The sequence below is a fragment of the Glycine max genome, chromosome 11, assembly GCF_000004515.6.
Source record: "Glycine max cultivar Williams 82 chromosome 11, Glycine_max_v4.0, whole genome shotgun sequence".
In the NCBI taxonomy this organism is placed as follows: Eukaryota; Viridiplantae; Streptophyta; class Magnoliopsida; order Fabales; family Fabaceae; genus Glycine; species Glycine max.
The window spans coordinates 36,171,258-36,190,393 of record NC_038247.2 but is presented as its reverse complement, the minus strand read 5'-3'; the positions used below and the strand labels follow the sequence as shown (position 1 = coordinate 36,190,393).

Sequence of the window (19,136 nt, the reverse complement as noted above, 5' to 3'; positions counted from 1 at the left end):
CATTAATAACGAGGGTTAAGTATTTCAAACCGGTTTGATGCAATCATTGGCATTATTCCATGTCAAATAGTCACAAAGTTCAAACAAATGCTTATTTAGGCACCCTAGAGTCAAACTTATTTCTAATGGCATCCCAAAAGGCAGGAATAGAGATGTCATCAGGCACTTCCTTAAATGATGGGAGATAGTTTACATCCACAATAACATGGTCATGAGTACCTTCCTGAATTACAACATCAAAACCAAAGATGGTAAGCTGAAGCCTTCTCCTAAGCCAATTTGCAGCATCTGTAACCAGCTTAAGGTCAATGGACACATTACTTGTGATACTGTCAGCGGTCGGCATAGATTTCAAGCTATCAAACAGTAGAGGTTTGAGCTCATCACCATCAGATGATTTCCTCAAAATATCAGCATTTGGTATTGACTTCTTGACAGCATGGAAAATCTTTTCACCCAAGACATAAAATTTGTACAAAGTGGATGAGTGATCCACATATTCCTGAATAACATTTGGAAGAGGAACACTTAAATTCTTAAAATCATCGACTCTGAAAACAATTGCCATCTTGTGTGCATCACTGACACCACAAGCAACCTTAGGTTTCACTATACATGGAAGAGACAATCTAGCTTCAGCTAGTCCAGTTGCAAAATCAAATTCATCAAAGTTATCAACCTTAAGAAAATGGGCCCCTCTGATCAAATATTTCCCTTCAGTGTTCAGTTCCACCAAGCCAAGTAGAAATTGTTGAATTTCTAGCCTGTCCAATAAAGGATAAACATTACTCAGTGGATCAATAACACAGAAATCCTGGTGCTGATCCAAGTATCTTTGCAATGCTTGCATGTTCTGTGTAAAAGTAATTTTATTATCTTCAACAGATAATATTTCATCGGTGGCTTTGTGAAGAACTATGTCAACATCCTTTAACTGAGATGATAATGGAAGCTTGGATGTGAGAGGAACAAACATCAACCCATTTTGAGTAGGACACAAAGGAAATGCACCCCTCTTTGCAAAATCTTCGACACGAGAAGGCTTCATTGTATAACCCACAGTCACAGCATTGGTTCCAATTGATCTTTTATTTAAGTGGCATATGGTCAATGGCAACTCCTCTAAGTTTTCAATCTGAAGTATATTTGGAGTGTGACATGAACTTTCACCTCCAACATTCAGAACAACAACCAGCCAATTATAGCTGCTTAATTTAGGTAAGAACTCCTTCTTATTAGAAATCAGATAAATAATAACACTGCCATCATCAGCATTACTCCATCCAGCCATAACCTCACTTACATGATCATTTAAGATAAAGCAATCAAGTGAGTTCAAACTAGCAAATTTTTTAAGAACACTCACCTTGTCATCTGGAAGGCCAACACCATGAGCAATTCCACTATGCGTTCTGGATAGAACGAGTGTTTGGATGAGAGACTCAGCTCCTGGTCGGAGTAAAGATACAGTTTTATCATCATCACTTTCAGCCAAGAGTACTGATTCATCCAATATCACCCCCCTCACTACACCCATCAGAGAGTGGATGCAACACTACCAAAAAAAAGAATGAAACAGTTATTATCATAACCTTTTTAAAGTAAAAAAAACATACAGAGTAGAGAAATGTGACTTAGTTACCATCAAACACACAATACATAGATATATGTGAATTTTAGAATCAATCTAATGAATTAGGTTCATAATGATCGACCCACAAATCATAACTTTTCAGAATACAAGATTTTTCTACTTCCATATTTAATATGCCAAAATGTCAAATATATGAGAACATTATTGGTTAAAGGATTTCCAAAGATTACAATAACAGATATAAGTAGACGGCAATCTGTTTGCTGAATTAGCCACATGGCCTACATCTCATTCAGTTTCATTTTTATCAGAAAATGAGGAAGCACTCTGCTTCCTGATAAGATTACTATAACCAAAAATTCCTCCAAAATGAAATAACAACTTCTATTGTATTAATCCTTCAGCGGGAAGGACATATTCTATTTCCCTTTTTCAAAGATGTCACTTCTTTTGATATAGTTCTAGAGTGAACAATGTGACCTGTACACAAGCTATTGTCACAATGTACATGTAGCTAGATCAGGCCTAAGAGGAAGGAGAGCTAGCCCAAAAGCATTCAAGTGTACATTGCAATCTCCCTTGCCATCTGGGTCTAGTATGAGTTATATAGTAACGTATTTGGACCGATCGTTCAGCATCCAAGTCAATGGGCCTTGGGTGGATCGACCCAATACCAACCGAATGGTACACAACCCCTCATCCTCAAGTGTTGTGGCACAAAGAGCTAAATATGTACCAAGAGGGCCGGAGGGGTGCATGACCTAAAGTAGTTCAAATTGAGATCAATGTTAAATGCCATAGAATTTCGAACACCAATAGTGCTTGCCATTTCTCCACCCCATATCCCAATCTCACCAGCTTTTGCAGGGCAAGCTTTCACACCACAAAGAGCTGACACTCCAATCATAGTTAATATTACCTACCTTATGGGGCGTAGTGAAGTTCAGCTCCTAATTGCTCTTAGTTCTTCTATGGGTATAATAAATTATGATCAATTCTTCTTTTTCAAACAGTATATATGCATGTTCTTTGGTTTCCAGATGAAAAAGTACTTCTGAGGAAAAAGTAATTTTGACAAAGGATCAAGAATCTTGTTTTTACTTTCATTTTGCATTTATCTGTTGAATTTACATTGGATTGTGCACACACCATTTCTAACTTCAATCCAACCGTTGGACTTACATTGGAATGTACACACAACATTTCTAACTTCAATACATTGGATTGTGCACACACCATTTCTAACTTCAATCCAACCGTTGGATTTACATTGGAATGTACACACAACATTTCTAACTTCAATCCAAACATGCATGCACTATGTATGTGGATATTGCAAGGCTTCACATCTGCTGAGATTCTCAATCCAAGATCAGCATATCCTAAAGTTATAATGCATCCCAATAAATAGTAGACAATTCCTATTTTCCAGACCTCAAGGCTTCACAAAACTCTCACTCCCTATTCACCATGACATGATTAATTCCATAATCTGTCTCATTACCTTATACTCTTCATTTTAAAAAAAAAAAATTACCATTTCAGAAAATGGGTAAATGCCAAGTTTCAATTTTTGACAATTGATCCAACTTCTAGCCAAAAATCTCACAAATTTACAGCACACTATGAAACTGGGTATATCAAATCGACCAAAACGAAAATTTAAAGAAATAAAAAGAAGGAACTTTGGAATAGAGCAGGGACAAGAAGAAGAAAAAGCAATGTAAAATCACAAAAATGAAAACAGAATTGCAAGAAGCAGAAATGAATCAGGTAAAGAAGAAGCTCACACCTGATACAAAGATGTTCTTCTCTCTCTGACTTGAGAAAATTGCCTCTTCTAATTGGTGGCTTAATTAGAGGTTTAGGAAAATGGGTGAGAAGTCTCAGATCAGAGGTTTCACAGGTTAATATGTGAATGTTTTGTAGAAGACAAGGAAGAGGAGCAAAATAGGACTGAACTCCTTAAAGCAAAAATGAAAGCGGGCTCATCAGACATCACTCACTGATTCCTGATTTAACACGAATAATTAAATTTTAGATTTTTTTTATATTCTTAATTTTTTAAACTGAAAATTAATTAATATTATAATGTTTGATTTTGTGTTAGCAAATTAACCAGCGTAAAAAAAATCAACCAACATAAAAAATTGTTTCGTTAAAAAATTAATGTTTGAGGACTAAGGATATCTAGCTATTTTTTATTTTTATGAATATAAAAATTAATGTTTGGGGAGGGCGTGAATAAAATGCTGTAAGATTATCAAGTAATCATCAATTGGAATACAATTATCTTATATGAAAGATAGATGGTAGCTTGTGCTAACAAAATAAATTAATGTTTTAGATGCTTTCTTCTTGCTAAACATGATAATATATTACTCGATTCTTTTATATATCATTCAATTAAGTTAGATTATGGCATACAAAAAATAATCATATATATCACCACCGCATAGTGACATAGATGGTCCAAAAATAAAAACTTTTGCCATATATCGTTGTAGAAATAAATAAATAAAATTAGCCACAATTAATTGTTAAAAATACATGCAATAGATCGTAAATAAATGTTAGAGAAATAACTTTTTATTTTTTTGAAGTGTTTATATTTTGATTAATTAATCTATATAATGATAATAGAAAGAAATTTTGTACTGATTTTTTATTTCTTTATTATTTTAATTCGTGCAATATTATCAGTGTGATTTACCTTTTAAGTCATCATCGTTATTTATTATCATCATCAAGTTGGATCTCCCTAAATAGTTTTACATGTCATTGCATTTAATTTATATTTGTATTGAACATTTAAATTCTGTTACATAAAAATATTATAACAAAAGTCAATCCAACATAATAAAATGTAGTTTTTATGTATTGATACAAAATTAAACCTATCGATAGAAACCCTGTTTCTTTTTTTCACCCAAAATAGAAAAAAAATACCCCAATAAAAAATCACACGCATAAAGTAACCCTCTTCATCCATTTCCATGAAAACACTGCCAAATTCAGTATATATATAAGCCACAACAAAGTCCTTCCATAAGTTTATCAAAGTAAAAAGAGGCAAAAAAAGATTGCTCAAGTTTATTATGTGATACATACCTAAAAGGCAAATTAACTGAACAACTGCGTAATCCAAGCGTTACACATAACATGCATTGGTACGCAACTGTAAGTCACTAATTAAAAAAGGAAGGACAACGTATATAATAGATTAATACAGTCGTAAATACCATGCATCAAAACCATATACTGGTATATAACAACATTATTAACATATATATATATATATATATATATATATATATATATATATATATATATATATATATATATATGTATATATAGAGTTAGAACTTTAATTAGATGGGGATGGCATTGGTGACTGAAGGGTATATGACGGTAGCGGGATGACCCATGATTTTGCGACCCTTTGAGTGGCGAAAGCAATACACCAGAGCCCCCACCGGCCACTCGACCACCGCCGCCGCCGCAAACGCCAGGAACCCCAGCGTTGGCCCCACCACCTTGCACCGGCAGGGGTTGCTCGTGTTGCCACATTGCACGCATATTGGAACTCCAATTCCAACCATCTTCAATCAAGTTACTTTGTAAGTTTACTACAATACAATGTGTTAATACAATGTGATGTGTTGTGATATGAGTGATAACTTTATTAGTACTATGTAACTTTGATTTTTGTTCATGGTGAAGATTAATAAGACCTTGGTCTATTTTTATAGAGAAAAAGTGTTAATTAGGACTTAGAAGGAATGAGATTAGTTTGGTGCTTTGATTGGAGGACTTGTGGGTTAAAGAGCTACGTGTCTGCATTTGAAGGCATTAGTGCACGTGTCAGTTTTTGCTTGACCTATCTTAGACACCTGTTTTTTGTTTAGGTCTTATCTAGTTTTTGTGCAAAAGTTATGAGACATGTGTCGTTCCTAAGGACTGTTGACGACTGTTATTAATCATTCCTAATATTTTTTTTTTCAAAGTAGTACATAGTCAATTAGTATTTGAAAATGAAAAAAAAAATATCTTTGAAAATATAACTTACAATTATATTTAATTCTCAAATTATAAAAACTTCATTTAAAGTTTCAAAATATGTAAAGTATCGGTTAAATCAGTATCGTATTAAAGATAAAGATTATTTAATAAAAAAATATACATGAAAAAAGGACTATTTAACTTATAAAATACATATTTAAAAAATTAGTTACAGTTTCTGTCGTTTAAAAATTAAAACTCAACAACAAATATATAACAATATAAAAGTAAGAGAATTGTTGAATCTTGCGAAATTGTAGGACAAAATTAGTGTACGAAAATATCTATGCCTGTGAATTTGTATGTTTTCGTGCGTTAAAGTTTCATAGCAAATAGTGTTGCTCCAATAATAATATCTCATTTTCAAAGAAAGATATATCTTTTATTAATAAAATTAATAAGTTCAGCTAAACTTATTTTTCGCCCAAACTCCATGCATAATCCCGCTCTTTTATTAATAAAGCTAATAAGTTCAGTTAAACTTATTTTCTGCCCAAACTTCCATAATCCCTCCCATATTAGACAAATAATCACGTAAACTTCTTCAATTCCATGCATAGTGTCTGGTTATAGAATTAATTTATTTCAATAATAGAACTTTAATTTGGGTGGTGTTCATTGCAAATGACACCAATTAGTAGTGTTCAATATAAATTACTTTAATTTGGGCTTCAAATAAGACGGAACAGTTATCAGTTTTCAATGTCAGTTAAAAAAACTCTATGGGTAATCTCCACTCATATCTAAAATATGAAGAGTTATGTATTATAACCTAGGGAATAAGATTTAGCCTTTCAAATTCTCTTCCAACTCTTCAAATTGGCAACCTGTTTAAGGAGGTGCTGCAAGTTCATCGGGAATATGTTTGGCCAAAAAAAATAATTAAATACTCCAGGAGATACATTCATGGCACAAGAGATTATATATACCCATCATCTTTTCATTTTGGGTTCTACTTTGGAGACAATTCGATCTCTTTGAATTCCACTACCAATCTCGCCAATTTATTGCACCGTTAATATCTAGAAATTCCCTCGATCTATTTAATGCAACATTCCATGATTTTATGTGTTAAAAAAATTCTTTCTATTCTTATTAAGCTTATCGTTATTGGAATTAAGAATAAGAATAAGAATAAAAATAGATAGATTTATGCATAACGGTGCTTAATTCGAATAAATCTTAATTCCAATAAGGAAGTGGAGAACATAGCTATTTAATGCACCTTTAAAAACATTATCTCCCATCTGTTTGTATGAGCAAGTGAAGAAGTGAATGGTCTTGATCATTGCAACGCTAATTATTGATAAAAATAAACCAAATAAATACACTATTGGGAATGCATAAGGCCTTGAAAAAATGCAAAGCATTTCGCATAGCATCTAGTATTATATATACCCATCATTTGTTCATTTTTGGTCTAATTCAGCATCAAATTTCAGTGAGTATTTCTTTTCGCAAATGGCGAAAAGGGTGACAGAGATTTTAAAAATTGCTCCTGGAAATATTGGTTGAAGGTTGCAGGTTAGAGTAATTCGTTTGTGGTTTTTCTTTATGGATATGTAGGAAATAGTTGGTCTGTGGTGGCTACAAGTCTTGTGCTTTCCTTTGTTACGTTTTATTTATTAATTACCAAAAAAAAATTCAATGTGATGTAGGCACCACTAACATGTCAAACAACAAGGGATGAAACAAACAACACATGAAATGAAACCAATTTCTGAAATTTGATAACGCACAAATACGTCAATAATAAAGATGTCTTGAGCGTGATTCATAGGTTTGAAATTAACGTAATATGATTATTTTTGTCTAAAATTCAATTTGCTATGTGTTATGTTTCTAAAAAACGTTGTAGTTTTCTTGTGTGTAGCTTTCTTTCTTTGTAGGATAAAAAATAATGAGCTTTTCATGATAAAGAAAAGTTGGAGAGAGCCGTAATCTTGAATGTGCACTAATTTTCATTACCTTTATTTTTATATCTCAAAGAGATTTTTATTGAGGAAAAAAAACATCAAGGAAAAGAATAACAATACCTTTTTCCCTTTTCATTCAAATTTCTTTTATTGATATCAACTAATCTATTTTCTCTTAAATTTTCATTTTTCATGTATAAGTTCAGTCACACTTTTTTTCTCATAATACAAGTTGTTGTTTAACTTAAAATCCTAGAAATGGTAATTTACGTTACTCATGTCTATATGATAACTGCTAACATGTTTTGTGTAGTAATTCATGTTTCTCATTTATTTTCACTGCACACCAACATAATTATTTATTACTTCTAATGTTTTTTTATGCATTGAAAATAATCGAAGTTTTCAATATATAACCAGTGTATTGGATAATATGGTGAAATTCAAATTAAAACTTGCACCCTTAATGAAAGGTATAATTATGAATACTATTTGACTAATGACTTTCTTCTTTTGTTCCTGATTTTGTTTACTTCTTTGTTGATAATGTTTTCTAAAAAGTGTTTTTAAGTTTTAACTTTTTTTAAAACCATTTAGTATTTCCTTAGGCTGCTAAAGGCTTAGACCTGCACTCAATGTTATACCTTAACAAATGCAATCCCACTTTAAATGACATAATATTATGCATTTTGTTCTAACTGGATTTAATATATGAACAAGATATTATATCAATTCCAGAAATTTTGAGGGCAATCTAACTTTGTCTCAATTCATCAAGATTATTTAAGTGTGACTGGAAACTATATTCTCTGTCTTTTTATTAAATAAATTTTTGTTGGCTTTTTACATCACACTGCTTATCTCAATTGGAGATTCAAATGTAAAAGATCATAGTTGTCTTTCTTTTCTAATAATTAAAAAAAATACATCAAGAAGTTAAAAAATTAAAGAATGAAAGACTTGCAATATTGTTGGAATATATATATATATATATATATATATATATATATATATATATATATATATATATATCACAACTTTGCTGCTACAGAGAGTACAATTAGTGCCAGCCATATCTAAAAAGTACTTAGACAATAAAGTAAATCATATTCTTAATTAAATAACATTGATTAATTAAATAACATTGATCAATGGATATCGACTCTGCATTGATTAGTCTCAAACCATATGCTCTTTGGAACATTAGATGCCTCAACTTGAACATATTGACAGTACCTATTCAAAATATACGAGACAATCATTTTTAAACACATAATAATGTCTGATATCTCTATGACTAAATTTTCATTTTGATATTCTACTCAATTACTTTGTATCTTTTGCAAGAACTTAGAGTAAAAAGATCAATAATTAGGTGCGTGGTACCAACAACAAAGTGGGCAGGTTTTGAATAAATATATAAAGTGCTAGAACTAGAAGGCGATGGCTTTTGAATTAGCATATAGTTGGTGTGTGGGGAAGGGAGGTTTCTTTTAGGTTCAGTATTTACATCGAAAGTTTTGTAGTCAATGGATGTGAAATTGAACATTATGTTGCATTGACAGCTAGATTCACCAAATATAGCCATCACACTTTGATGATTCATGTTTTGTCTTGGGTTAGAGCAGCATTTTTATAGTTATCTAAAGTTGTTTTATGTACAGTACTACTTAGATGCTTTCAGCAGTTATCCGCTCCGCACTTGGCTACCCAGCGTTTATCGTGGGCACGATAACTGGCACACCAGAGGTGCGTCCTTCTCAATCCTCTCGTACTAGGGAAAGGTCCTCTCGATGCTCTAACGTCCACACCGGATATGGACCGAACTGTCTCATGACGTTCTGAACCCAGCTCACATACCGCTTTAATGGACGAACACAGCTCACGTACCGCTTTAATGGACGAACAGCCCAACCCTTGGAACATACTACAGCCCTAGGTGGCGAAGAGCTGACATCGAGGTGCCAAACCTTCCCGTCGATGTGAACTCTTGGGGAAATTAATACTCGGTAAATTAATAAACTCTCTAAAATAATAAATTTGTCCGGTCCCGACTTGGGCCAATGTAAAAAATTGAAAAACTCGATAAAATAATAAGATAATAATTTTTCGTGAGATCCCTTTATAATTTTTGGTCCCAAGAAAATCATAAATTAATAATTCATAGAAACTGAAACTGCTAAAAAGGCTTCTTGTACTCACACAACTCCTTACGTATTTGATTTGACATAGTTGATTTTGCAACACCTTTTAGATGAGAAGCCATCTTGTAATATATGGTTTGAATACTCTAACACATTCATGTAATTTATATATGTCAAACTTGCTTAAGAATACATTGAACACATTTGTTCTTCTTGTTTATATTTAATGTACTTCAAAAGTCATTATTGATTTACAATGTATATGAACACAATAGTTACTAATTTACGTTGAGTCTCAAGGTTCACTGCAATGTAATTCTAAGAGGCATAGACTAATTTGTCTTTTTGTTTGGTATGTACAGTATAATTACTTAAAAACTCTTTAAATTAATAATTATTAATTTATTGACAAATTAATAACTCTCTAAATTAATAAATTTCTTCGGTCCTAATATTATTAATTTATAGAGTTTTAACTGTATTTGTTATCCTATAATCTTGGGTGGGAGCATAGATGTAAGTTATAAGTTCAGGTTATACAGATTGTTAAGTTTGGTTTTTCAGGTATGCTGGTGAGGTTGTGTTAATTTATGGATGATGTTTTGAAATTATTAATTACTTTTATTGCACTCTTGATGTTATGTATGTTTTAAATTAATATACCTTTTTGTTTCTATATATAAGATCTAATTATCTAATTTATGGAATAACATTTTTTGGCTAATAAATAAATTAAGGTGTTGTTGTTTATGGTCTTAGGTGGGGAATTGAAATTGAAAATTGTTTCCTTGATAATGCCCTGCTACTTAATTTCAGAATTAAGTTTATAAGACAAAAGTCAACATCTAATGTAGTTTTTAAACTACATTAATCACAACTAACCATAATCAACAAATGAGTCAATTATGATTCCGATGTAGGGATGCTATAAAGACCTCATGATGTCTTTGTTTACGCTAATTAGTTAGTGATAACTAATATGTATAGGTATATTTTGGAATTAAATTATATAGGAATTAATAATTTTCTCTCTTATTTCTTCTTTATTGGGCAAATAATTGAAATTTTAACGTCATTTAAGTTTTTGTGCAGAAAATATTAAAAGCTCATGAATTTATAATGTTTGGTGAATAATTGGCCTAGAAAAACAAAGTAAAGCCCAAGAAAATTGAAGATCCAAAGTTGTTCACTTAGTGTGTCTCAGACGCTCAGTGTGATACACATGCTCAGCGGCAACACACGCTTAGCGCTAGGATGTATGGATAATTTTGGAAAGTGAAGGTGTGCTTAGCAAGAGATAATGCTGAGCATGAATACCACCATACTTGCTAAGCACGGCAATCGCGCTTAGCGCCAAGGTTGCGTGAAAATCATGTTGAACTGCACCTATAAAAAGAGAGAGAAGAAGGAAAAAACACAAAAAAATTCAAGAGATTTCAATTCCTTATAGAAAGGTAAAGGGCAAAAGTTAGAGAAACAATCATTAGAAGTCATTCCTTACCTCCATTCCTTTCCTAAAGTTCCTTTTTTCTAAATATTATCCCCTTGCAATTGTAAAACCTCTTATGACAATGAAAGACTAAACCATTTTTGTTGGGAGCTTAGTAGTCAACTGCTCTTGATATAATTTCTTTTCCTATCTATTTATAAATATTATTTTTCCACCATTATCTACTTAATTTTATTGTTTGTGACGATTATCTATTTGCATGGTTAGTTTTAGGGATAACGTTGGGAAGCATTATTTTCTAATAGAACTGGAATGGGTATCTAAATAATTCATCACTAGGGATAGGTTAATTTTGTTTAGTCTGTTATACATCTTTATCCTTAATGTAATTTATTGTTATATTTCTGCAAAGGGGTTTAGAAGAAAAAATAGATAAATTAGGCTCTTTTACTTGAGGGATCATGGTTAGAGTATATGAGTAGATACGTGAAAATAAGAATAAACATAAATAGAGAAAAATTATTAACATTACATCAAGAATAGCTTCAATAGGCTAAGTCCTCAACACACTCATCTTCTGAATTAACTTCTCTCATCTTTTTTGTTTTAATTAATTAATTCCCTTTTATGTTTATTTTTCTCTCTTGTTTATTTTAATTTGATTTATGATAATTTGTTTTACTATTTTCTTCACAACCTTTTAAACCATTTTATTTATTGCTTGAAAAAATTATATATTCATTTACCTAAGTACAAACAAAATCCATGTGGATTCGACACTCAGACTTTTCACTACTAAAAAAGCTATGTTCTATGACTACAGTACGACATTGGTGCTTGGGCCACCGTTGTTGAATATAACACAGTGGCATTTTTGTAAATACCATGAGATGAACGACAACGTTTTCAGCCAAAAGCGAAGTGGTATTTGAGGCTGTTCATTAACGACCATGTTTTAGTACAAAATGTCGTTGTATTTAACTACAAGCATTCAATACAACCTCGTTTTCTAATACATCACCATGGTTGTTGCATTTTTAAAATTAATTTTTCATTAACGAAAAAATTGTGCTGCCATTATCTATGAAATGGCCTTTCTTTTTGCCCTTGATCCCTAGCCTTAGAAAAACGATACCTACCCTCTTCCATTACCTTATTTTGGAAGTGAGCATCGAGGGATCGGCGATGATCCAGGTGGTGGTGGTTCCAATCGGAACGGTGCCGTCGAACGTGCTGCGAGACTATTACTCTATGCTGCTTCCGCTGCACACGATCCCGCTCTCCGCGATCAGCTCCTTCTACATCGAGCACCAAAAGTCTCCCTTCACCGTCCAGCCATGGGACTTTGGCTCCCTCCTCTTTAAGTTCGTCCTCGGTGGCGAGCAGCCGAGTCCATGGGAGGACTTCCAGTCGCACCGCAAAACCTTCGCCGGTGAAGGCGCCGACACCAGAGTGATGGAGGCTACAGAGGCTCTGACGGTTAGAGCATAGGGTTTTAATATTAAATATTATGTTGAAGTTGCATTGGAAATCTCAGGAGAATTCACTGCTACACTTCCAATAGAAAACTTTCCATTTTTAATTCATCAAGGCACTGATTAGCATTTTCCTTAATGAAATCATCCCAAAAATATTCTTTATTTAGTTCAGATTTTATTTCCAATGATTCTTTTGATTCCCATGATATTAGTTTATTTTATCTTATATTCAAATTTGGAGGAGTTACATTTTATTCACTGAGTAAATCTATTTTCCAACATCCTTGTTCCATTAATTTTGTCTTGTTACCAGCTCTGCTTTCATTTTTCATGCGAGTTCTTTCGTTCAGTTTGTTGCAACTTTGTACTGAAAAGAAATCTTTGGTACGAATGGGTCAATACTAAGAAGATTAACAGGGAACTAAAAAGACATGATTTGGTATGCCTTTTTGTTATTCGTGCAAATAACTTTAAACAGTTTATCAGGAATACCCATATATATCCTTCAATTCCTCTGAAAATTAGAGTCCTTGACTCCTTGGTATGCGTTTGAGCAAACTTCTTGAGGCTGCTTATTTATTAGGAAATAATATAACTTTGTCCAATAAATTATTGACTAAAAGGAAAAATAAAGAAAAGAAAATTTCCTAATATTCCTTTGAATGTGTTGAAATCTGATCCTGACTTTATTGAGGAACAGGAGGAAGATACACATGGATTGACTTTATCTTATTATCCTTTTTATTTGTATTTTGTAGGAAAATGGCAATCGTTGTTGTGATATGTCAACTTTGTGACTCAGGTACCATTATGCCTAAGAAAAAGGGACGAGGACAACCAAAAGGATCATATGCGAAGAATTGTCAAGAGAGTGCCCATGGCAACTTGAATAGTTGCACTAATCCATCAAATATGGTTGAAGTTGATCCTGGATGTGAAGAACTAGAAGATGAAGGTATGTTTAGTGGTTTTTATTTTCTCAAGTTAAATAGGATCTTTTAATACAATGAAAAAAATGGTCTTTCATTTCATACAAATGAAAAGCATTATCTTAAGAAGATACCTTTACTGATAGTCTGATATTGTTTACCTTCCTATATTTTTATTCATTATATCATATTTTGCTCCTCACCCCCAACAAAAAGGTAGAATTGTTAGTGTTATACCATAAAATTTTCCACACTATACCATTCTTACCTTTTTTCGAATTTCCCCTTCCAATGATCACTACTAGCAAATAAATCCATTATTTTGTTCTGATATAATTTATTTTAATTGGAATGTCTATTTACCTTTGAGATAAAAGCCTTTCCATAGACAGATAGATCTTATTGTCAAGATTTAATATTTTCATTTTTATTTATGGCCCTTATTCGCTTCAAGTGGCTTAGATACTTCAGTCTTGTAACCTATTCCTTTAATTATCACTGACCAGCAAATACATAAAAATTGAAATGTACAACAATATTTCAGATATTCATGTGCTGCTAGATTAAACTTTGTGGATCATTTTACTTCTTAAGTTGTAATTTTTTTACTTTTTGCCACTAAGAAGTGAGCTTTTTCTAACATAATTATTATTTTCACCTGTCTGAAATTTTTATTGATAATGATAAATTCCAGTTGTTCAATCAATTTTTTATCTACTATTTTACTCATTAATGCATTTTTTGTGACTGTTTCATAAATTTAATACTATTTTTTTATAAATATTGCTACTACTTTTATAAGTGGTAATGTCATCCTTCATAATATCGTTTATTTGTCTATACAAATTTTCATTTATATTGACTAATGGAATTCTATGGTTGATTGTCACTGTCGGTGAGGATTGTACATGTCGTCTATGGGGGAGTTGATGGTAAACAACTACAAGTTATTAAGGAGCACATGTAAGTTATAAACATGAATTCTTGATTGTTGAAAGTTAAAATTTTAATTGATATTATTTGGAATTTTTTGTGGCTCTAATTTAATAAGCATTGAAGATTATCTAGATTTTTGACATTCTGTGAACTGAGTATCTACAGGAAATTGCCATTGTAGTTTGTTATCTTGAGTTCCTTGAACCCGTAATAAAAGTCATTGATTTATGTTAAGTTGTTAAGCCTTGAAAGACCTAACTCAAATATCATTTGTTAAGTTGTATAAGCCAGTTCTATTTGCCTTATATCTTGCAATTCCAACGTTCTACTACTTCACAAGAGTCATAACCTGAGTACTACCTAAACTGTTTTAAGGTCAAAGGAATGAGTAATGGTTACATATTAACAATTTTTTGCCATTGATTAAAAAAGAGGTTAGATGAGAAACAAAAATGTTATACTCTTTCTTTACACACTCTTTTAAATATAATGTTTTATTAATTGAAATTTATCAAAAATAATAAAATTATATATCTCACAAATTTTTATTTTATGGATTAGTTGAAAAATTCATGACTTGAGCTGGTGTATAGCCTTTCTCTAGTACCATCTTTGCTCCAAACCTCTATTGGTTACAACTTATATACCCCACTTAAAAGCAGCTGCTGAAAAAGGATCACTTGTTTGAGTTAGCAACTTATATTTTTAGTATTTCCATCAAAAGTCACCCCCTGAAGTGACTTATGACTGTTTAGACGTAAAAAACTACAAAAAAACAACTCAAATTGGAAATTGCATGACTTAAACAAATTCAACAATAGATAGGAATGAAGATCTAAGAGTGAAAGAGAATAAAAAAAAAACTTAGCAGTTAGTGAACCAGAATAGGAAAACAGAGGAAACTAAGATGCAAGGTCCACTTGTAAAACCAACATGAGTGATCTACGAAGCTTTCCTTATTTAATGCAAGTTATATTTAATTTAATTGCTTATTTAATGCCAAAATTCCTAATATTTTTTAGAGGCATTTGGGGAAGCTTTCCTTGAACACAAGGACTGTTCTACGGAGTCCAAAGTGACCAAGTTTTTGGTTTGGCTGTGGCTGGAGGCTTCTTTGTTCTTTTCTTTCTGAGACAACTACATATTAGTGAGCACCATGACTGATGATATTGGCTATTTGTACTGTTAGTTTTTGGGCTGGTCTGCCTATTAGCATTACTGGAGGTATGAATCTTAGACGCCTCATTATTTTGTTGTATCTACTTGCTACATTATGTGTTTGAATCCAATATTCACAATCCAATTTTTATGCTATAAAAGTCTTTTAAAATCTCAATCCAATATATCCCCTTAAGATAGAGGCCAACTTTGATTTATAAGGTGTATGGACGAATTGTTGCTTAGCAACCCCATTTAAATTTCATTGAATGTCTGTATTCCTTACTTTTACTTATACTTGGAAAATGTTGCTTTGCCTTCTGATAATTTCATCTAGGCAGTTACAAAAGTACTAATTACTACATAAATTAGCTTTTGTTAATTTCACTTTGAAACATTTTTTAATTTCTGATATTTCATGAGATGATGATGGGGTGTCTGGCTAGGATGATACATTTGAGAAAGTTATGACTTTCAAGGGAAATTTCAAGGGAAATTTTAGCAGTTGATCCATAATTTAGGGTCCCTCACTCACTGGCTCACTCCCTGACCTCACACAGTTCCCTTTTCTTTCCTATTGTGAATTCAATAGACAATAGTAGTGTTAGGTTAGGAATGGAAGGTTGGTATGCTCATATAAGTGGACACATGGCACAGTGAATGATGGGAACTCCTTAGCAAGCAAAAGCTTCGAACCCTTTGATGGGGCCATGACTGGATGTGCGTGTATCAATCAAAGGTTGACACTTGTCGGCCAATAATTAATATTTACACTAAATTTAAGTGAGGAGGCTAGTGGTGTGGGGTCAACAAGAAAGAGAATATATGTGTTTGGAGTGGAGTGGGAGAAAAGGGGGGGGGGGGGGGCTGGAAAATGAGGTAAATTGGTGAAGAGATCTTTTGATCTTTCAATTTCCCAGAGCAAGATCATGTGGGATGTGGTTTTCATTGGAAAGTGAAGTGTGATGGACCTGCACACTTTATCTCTAATGGGTTTTGGGTTTAGGTTAACTTAAGTGGTTTGACTAAGGCAATGGTGCTTGTCTACTTGCCAAATCACCAAAACTAACTCTCCTTCACTTCACATGCACTTCCGAATCCCTTTCACTTTTTTTTCTTTCTTTTTATCCAAGGGATTAATTTATTATTTTGTCATATTTCCTACGCCATACATATATATTTGGTTCAAATATGCTTATTCTTCTTCTATCCATTACCACAATAATATGGTAGAAGTGTTGGTAACACATTTTTTAGATTAAATTAATCTAGAGGTCCTATAATTTCTATAATTTTAATTAGCTTTCTATAATTTAGATTTTTCATAAAATCTTTAAATTATAGAAAGCCTGAAAAATCTTTAAATTAATCTAGAGGTCCTACCAAGCCTCTTACAAGATCACCTCACACAGAAACATCAGTAATTAATGGAACTTATAAGGGATTTATGGAAATTATACTGTAGAACAATGATACTAAGATGCATACCTATCACATGAATGGATATGCATTTTTTGTAGTCGGGTACTGGCTAATTCCTTCTCTTTTATGTGCCATTCCATGTTTCTGGAACCAATAACACAACTTGATTTTGTTGGCCGCAGGATGAATTTTGGTGATTGGTCTGAGAATAGCAGGGGTACATATAACAAGTGGGATGGAATAGCTCGCGCTACAACACAAGTATGCATATATTTATCTTAGATATGCTATATATTCACATCATAGGTCAATTATTTTATGTTAATGATTTCACCTTCTCACTCATGTTCTTGATGAAGTCTTTGTTTAAGGCATTTAAAAAGTTGAAACCTTTTGTTGCAACTCTAAACCAATAAACTCCTGCTTATCATGTTGCTGACTGGCATACTAGTTTCAGGTTAGGTGTTTTAAGGTTTTCATGTTTTGTTGAGGTGCAGGGGAATTGATGATGTGGTGGTGAGAATATATTGAGCCTAAAAAGATAGTATTTCTTTATTAGTACTAATGTAGATAATATTGTAATATTATTATTATAAATTGATTTTCATATTATATAATAATATTTATTCATTATTAGCAATATTGATAATATTGTAATTATAAATATTGATTTCCATATTATATAATAATATTTATTGATTATTAGCAATATTGATAATATTAAAAATATAAAAATTGATTATTAATTAACCTAAATTTTAATTGCAGGTTATTCGATATTTAACATCAGTGGTGACATAAGCACCGATGTGGAAAACCTCCTTTTTACATCGTTGATGAATATAACACAGATGTAGAAGGTCTAATTTCTACATCAGTGGTTAGTATAGCACCGTTGTAATAATTACTTATCAAGGATAGTTGGTACATTAGGCGCAATGTAGAAAACGTTGTCTTTCTACAACAGTTATTTTAGGACCGATGTTGAAACTTTTAACTTTCAACGACATCTTATTCTACATCGGTCAATCACCGATGTAGAATGTCATTTTCCACCGATGTAAAAACTGCGTTTTGTATTAGTGTTTATTTTAATTTTACTACTTGGGACATTTTGGTGCACTTGCCAATAATTCAACAGTTAGTTATTTAAGTAGTTAGATGGTTAGCCTAATAAGATCTATAAATAGAAGCCTGTGTAATTCATTTGATTATCTTTTATCAATCAAATAATATGTTACCTCCTATATTTATTTTTTTGCTTGGCCTAACAAGATCAATAAATACGAGCATGTACGTGTAATTCATTTAACAATCTTTTATTGATCAATATGTTACCTCTTGATATTTATTCTTTCTATTTGGCTTGTGCTTATGATCTTTATCCTTTTCATCCTCTAATTACCAACATGGTATCAAAGCTCTCTCATGAAAAGAGTAATGATTTCACTCCAAAAGAAGAAGAGAATTAAAAGAGATGGAAGTTAAAAATTTTGACTGTTCAATATTTGGCATCAACCTATTATTCTCCTCCATTAGAAGTGATACAAACTCTAAGAATTCTCCATTTGAGGTACATGCTTGTCAAGCACTGGGTACTCTAAGGAGATACACTAGCTAGGTGGTTAGTAAGAAGATGTTTTATGGAGTGAGGTGCCAGCCTGTAAAAAGAGAAACAATAGTAATAATGCACTCTCTAAGGCCAACTTCAATAGAGATATTTTTGTTATTTTTGCTTATTAAGGGTCGATGTCTCTTATGAATTTTCTGTTGGAGAGCATGCTTGTCAAGCACAAGGTGCTTATTTAAGCATTGATGTTCATTTTTACGGGTTCAAAAATAAAAAGTTAATATTAATAAAATATTTGTACAACTATTTATGGGATCCGTTTAATAAAAATGTTTAATGTTGATGGATTGGAGAGAAGATATTTTTTTATGCTTAGAGAAGAGTTGTTTAAGTGTTAAAAAATAAAAGTAAGTGATGATATGAAATGATAGTACGCAATTAAGATGTATAAAAAGTATATATACAAAAAAGGTGTTG

At 32.1% G+C, this 19,136-nt stretch overlaps 2 protein-coding genes and 1 long non-coding RNA gene across 4 annotated transcripts; 1 reads left to right on the top strand and 2 right to left on the bottom strand.

The window, feature by feature from the left end:
• Positions 1-33: 33 nt before the first annotated feature.
• Positions 34-4,510, bottom strand: LOC100810742 (inositol 1,3,4-trisphosphate 5/6-kinase 4). Its single transcript, XM_003538357.5, has 2 exons — positions 3,387-4,510; positions 34-1,555 (listed from the first exon to the last, which is right to left on the bottom strand). The coding sequence occupies exon 2, from the start codon at positions 1,535-1,537 to the stop codon at positions 92-94; it is 1,446 nt and encodes a 481-aa protein (XP_003538405.1). The 5' UTR covers positions 1,538-1,555; positions 3,387-4,510; the 3' UTR covers positions 34-91.
• Positions 4,511-4,657: 147 nt separating this feature from the next.
• On the bottom strand, positions 4,658-5,588 carry LOC100810219 (uncharacterized). Of its 2 annotated transcripts, none has more exons than XM_026124481.2 (2): positions 4,946-5,588; positions 4,658-4,883 (listed from the first exon to the last, which is right to left on the bottom strand). In XM_026124481.2, the coding sequence occupies exon 1, from the start codon at positions 5,194-5,196 to the stop codon at positions 4,966-4,968; it is 231 nt and encodes a 76-aa protein (XP_025980266.1). In that variant the 5' UTR covers positions 5,197-5,588; the 3' UTR covers positions 4,658-4,883; positions 4,946-4,965. The 2 variants fall into 2 exon arrangements, with proteins under 2 accessions (XP_025980266.1, XP_040862856.1); XM_041006922.1 differs by having other exon boundaries at positions 4,658-4,887; positions 4,950-5,588.
• Positions 5,589-14,451: 8,863 nt separating this feature from the next.
• Positions 14,452-18,300, top strand: LOC121173083 (uncharacterized). Its single transcript, XR_005887230.1, has 4 exons — positions 14,452-14,536; positions 15,532-15,733; positions 17,272-17,350; positions 17,858-18,300. It is a non-coding gene; the product is annotated as an uncharacterized lncRNA (long non-coding RNA).
• The last annotated feature ends 836 nt before the right edge of the window (positions 18,301-19,136 follow it).

Bases quoted from the DNA above. Each gene is read 5' to 3' on its own strand.
- LOC100810219 (XM_026124481.2), bottom strand. From the start codon at position 5,196: ATGGTTGGAATTGGAGTTCCAATATGCGTGCAATGTGGCAACACGAGC.
- LOC100810742 (XM_003538357.5), bottom strand. From the start codon at position 1,537: ATGGGTGTAGTGAGGGGGGTGATATTGGATGAATCAGTACTCTTGGCT.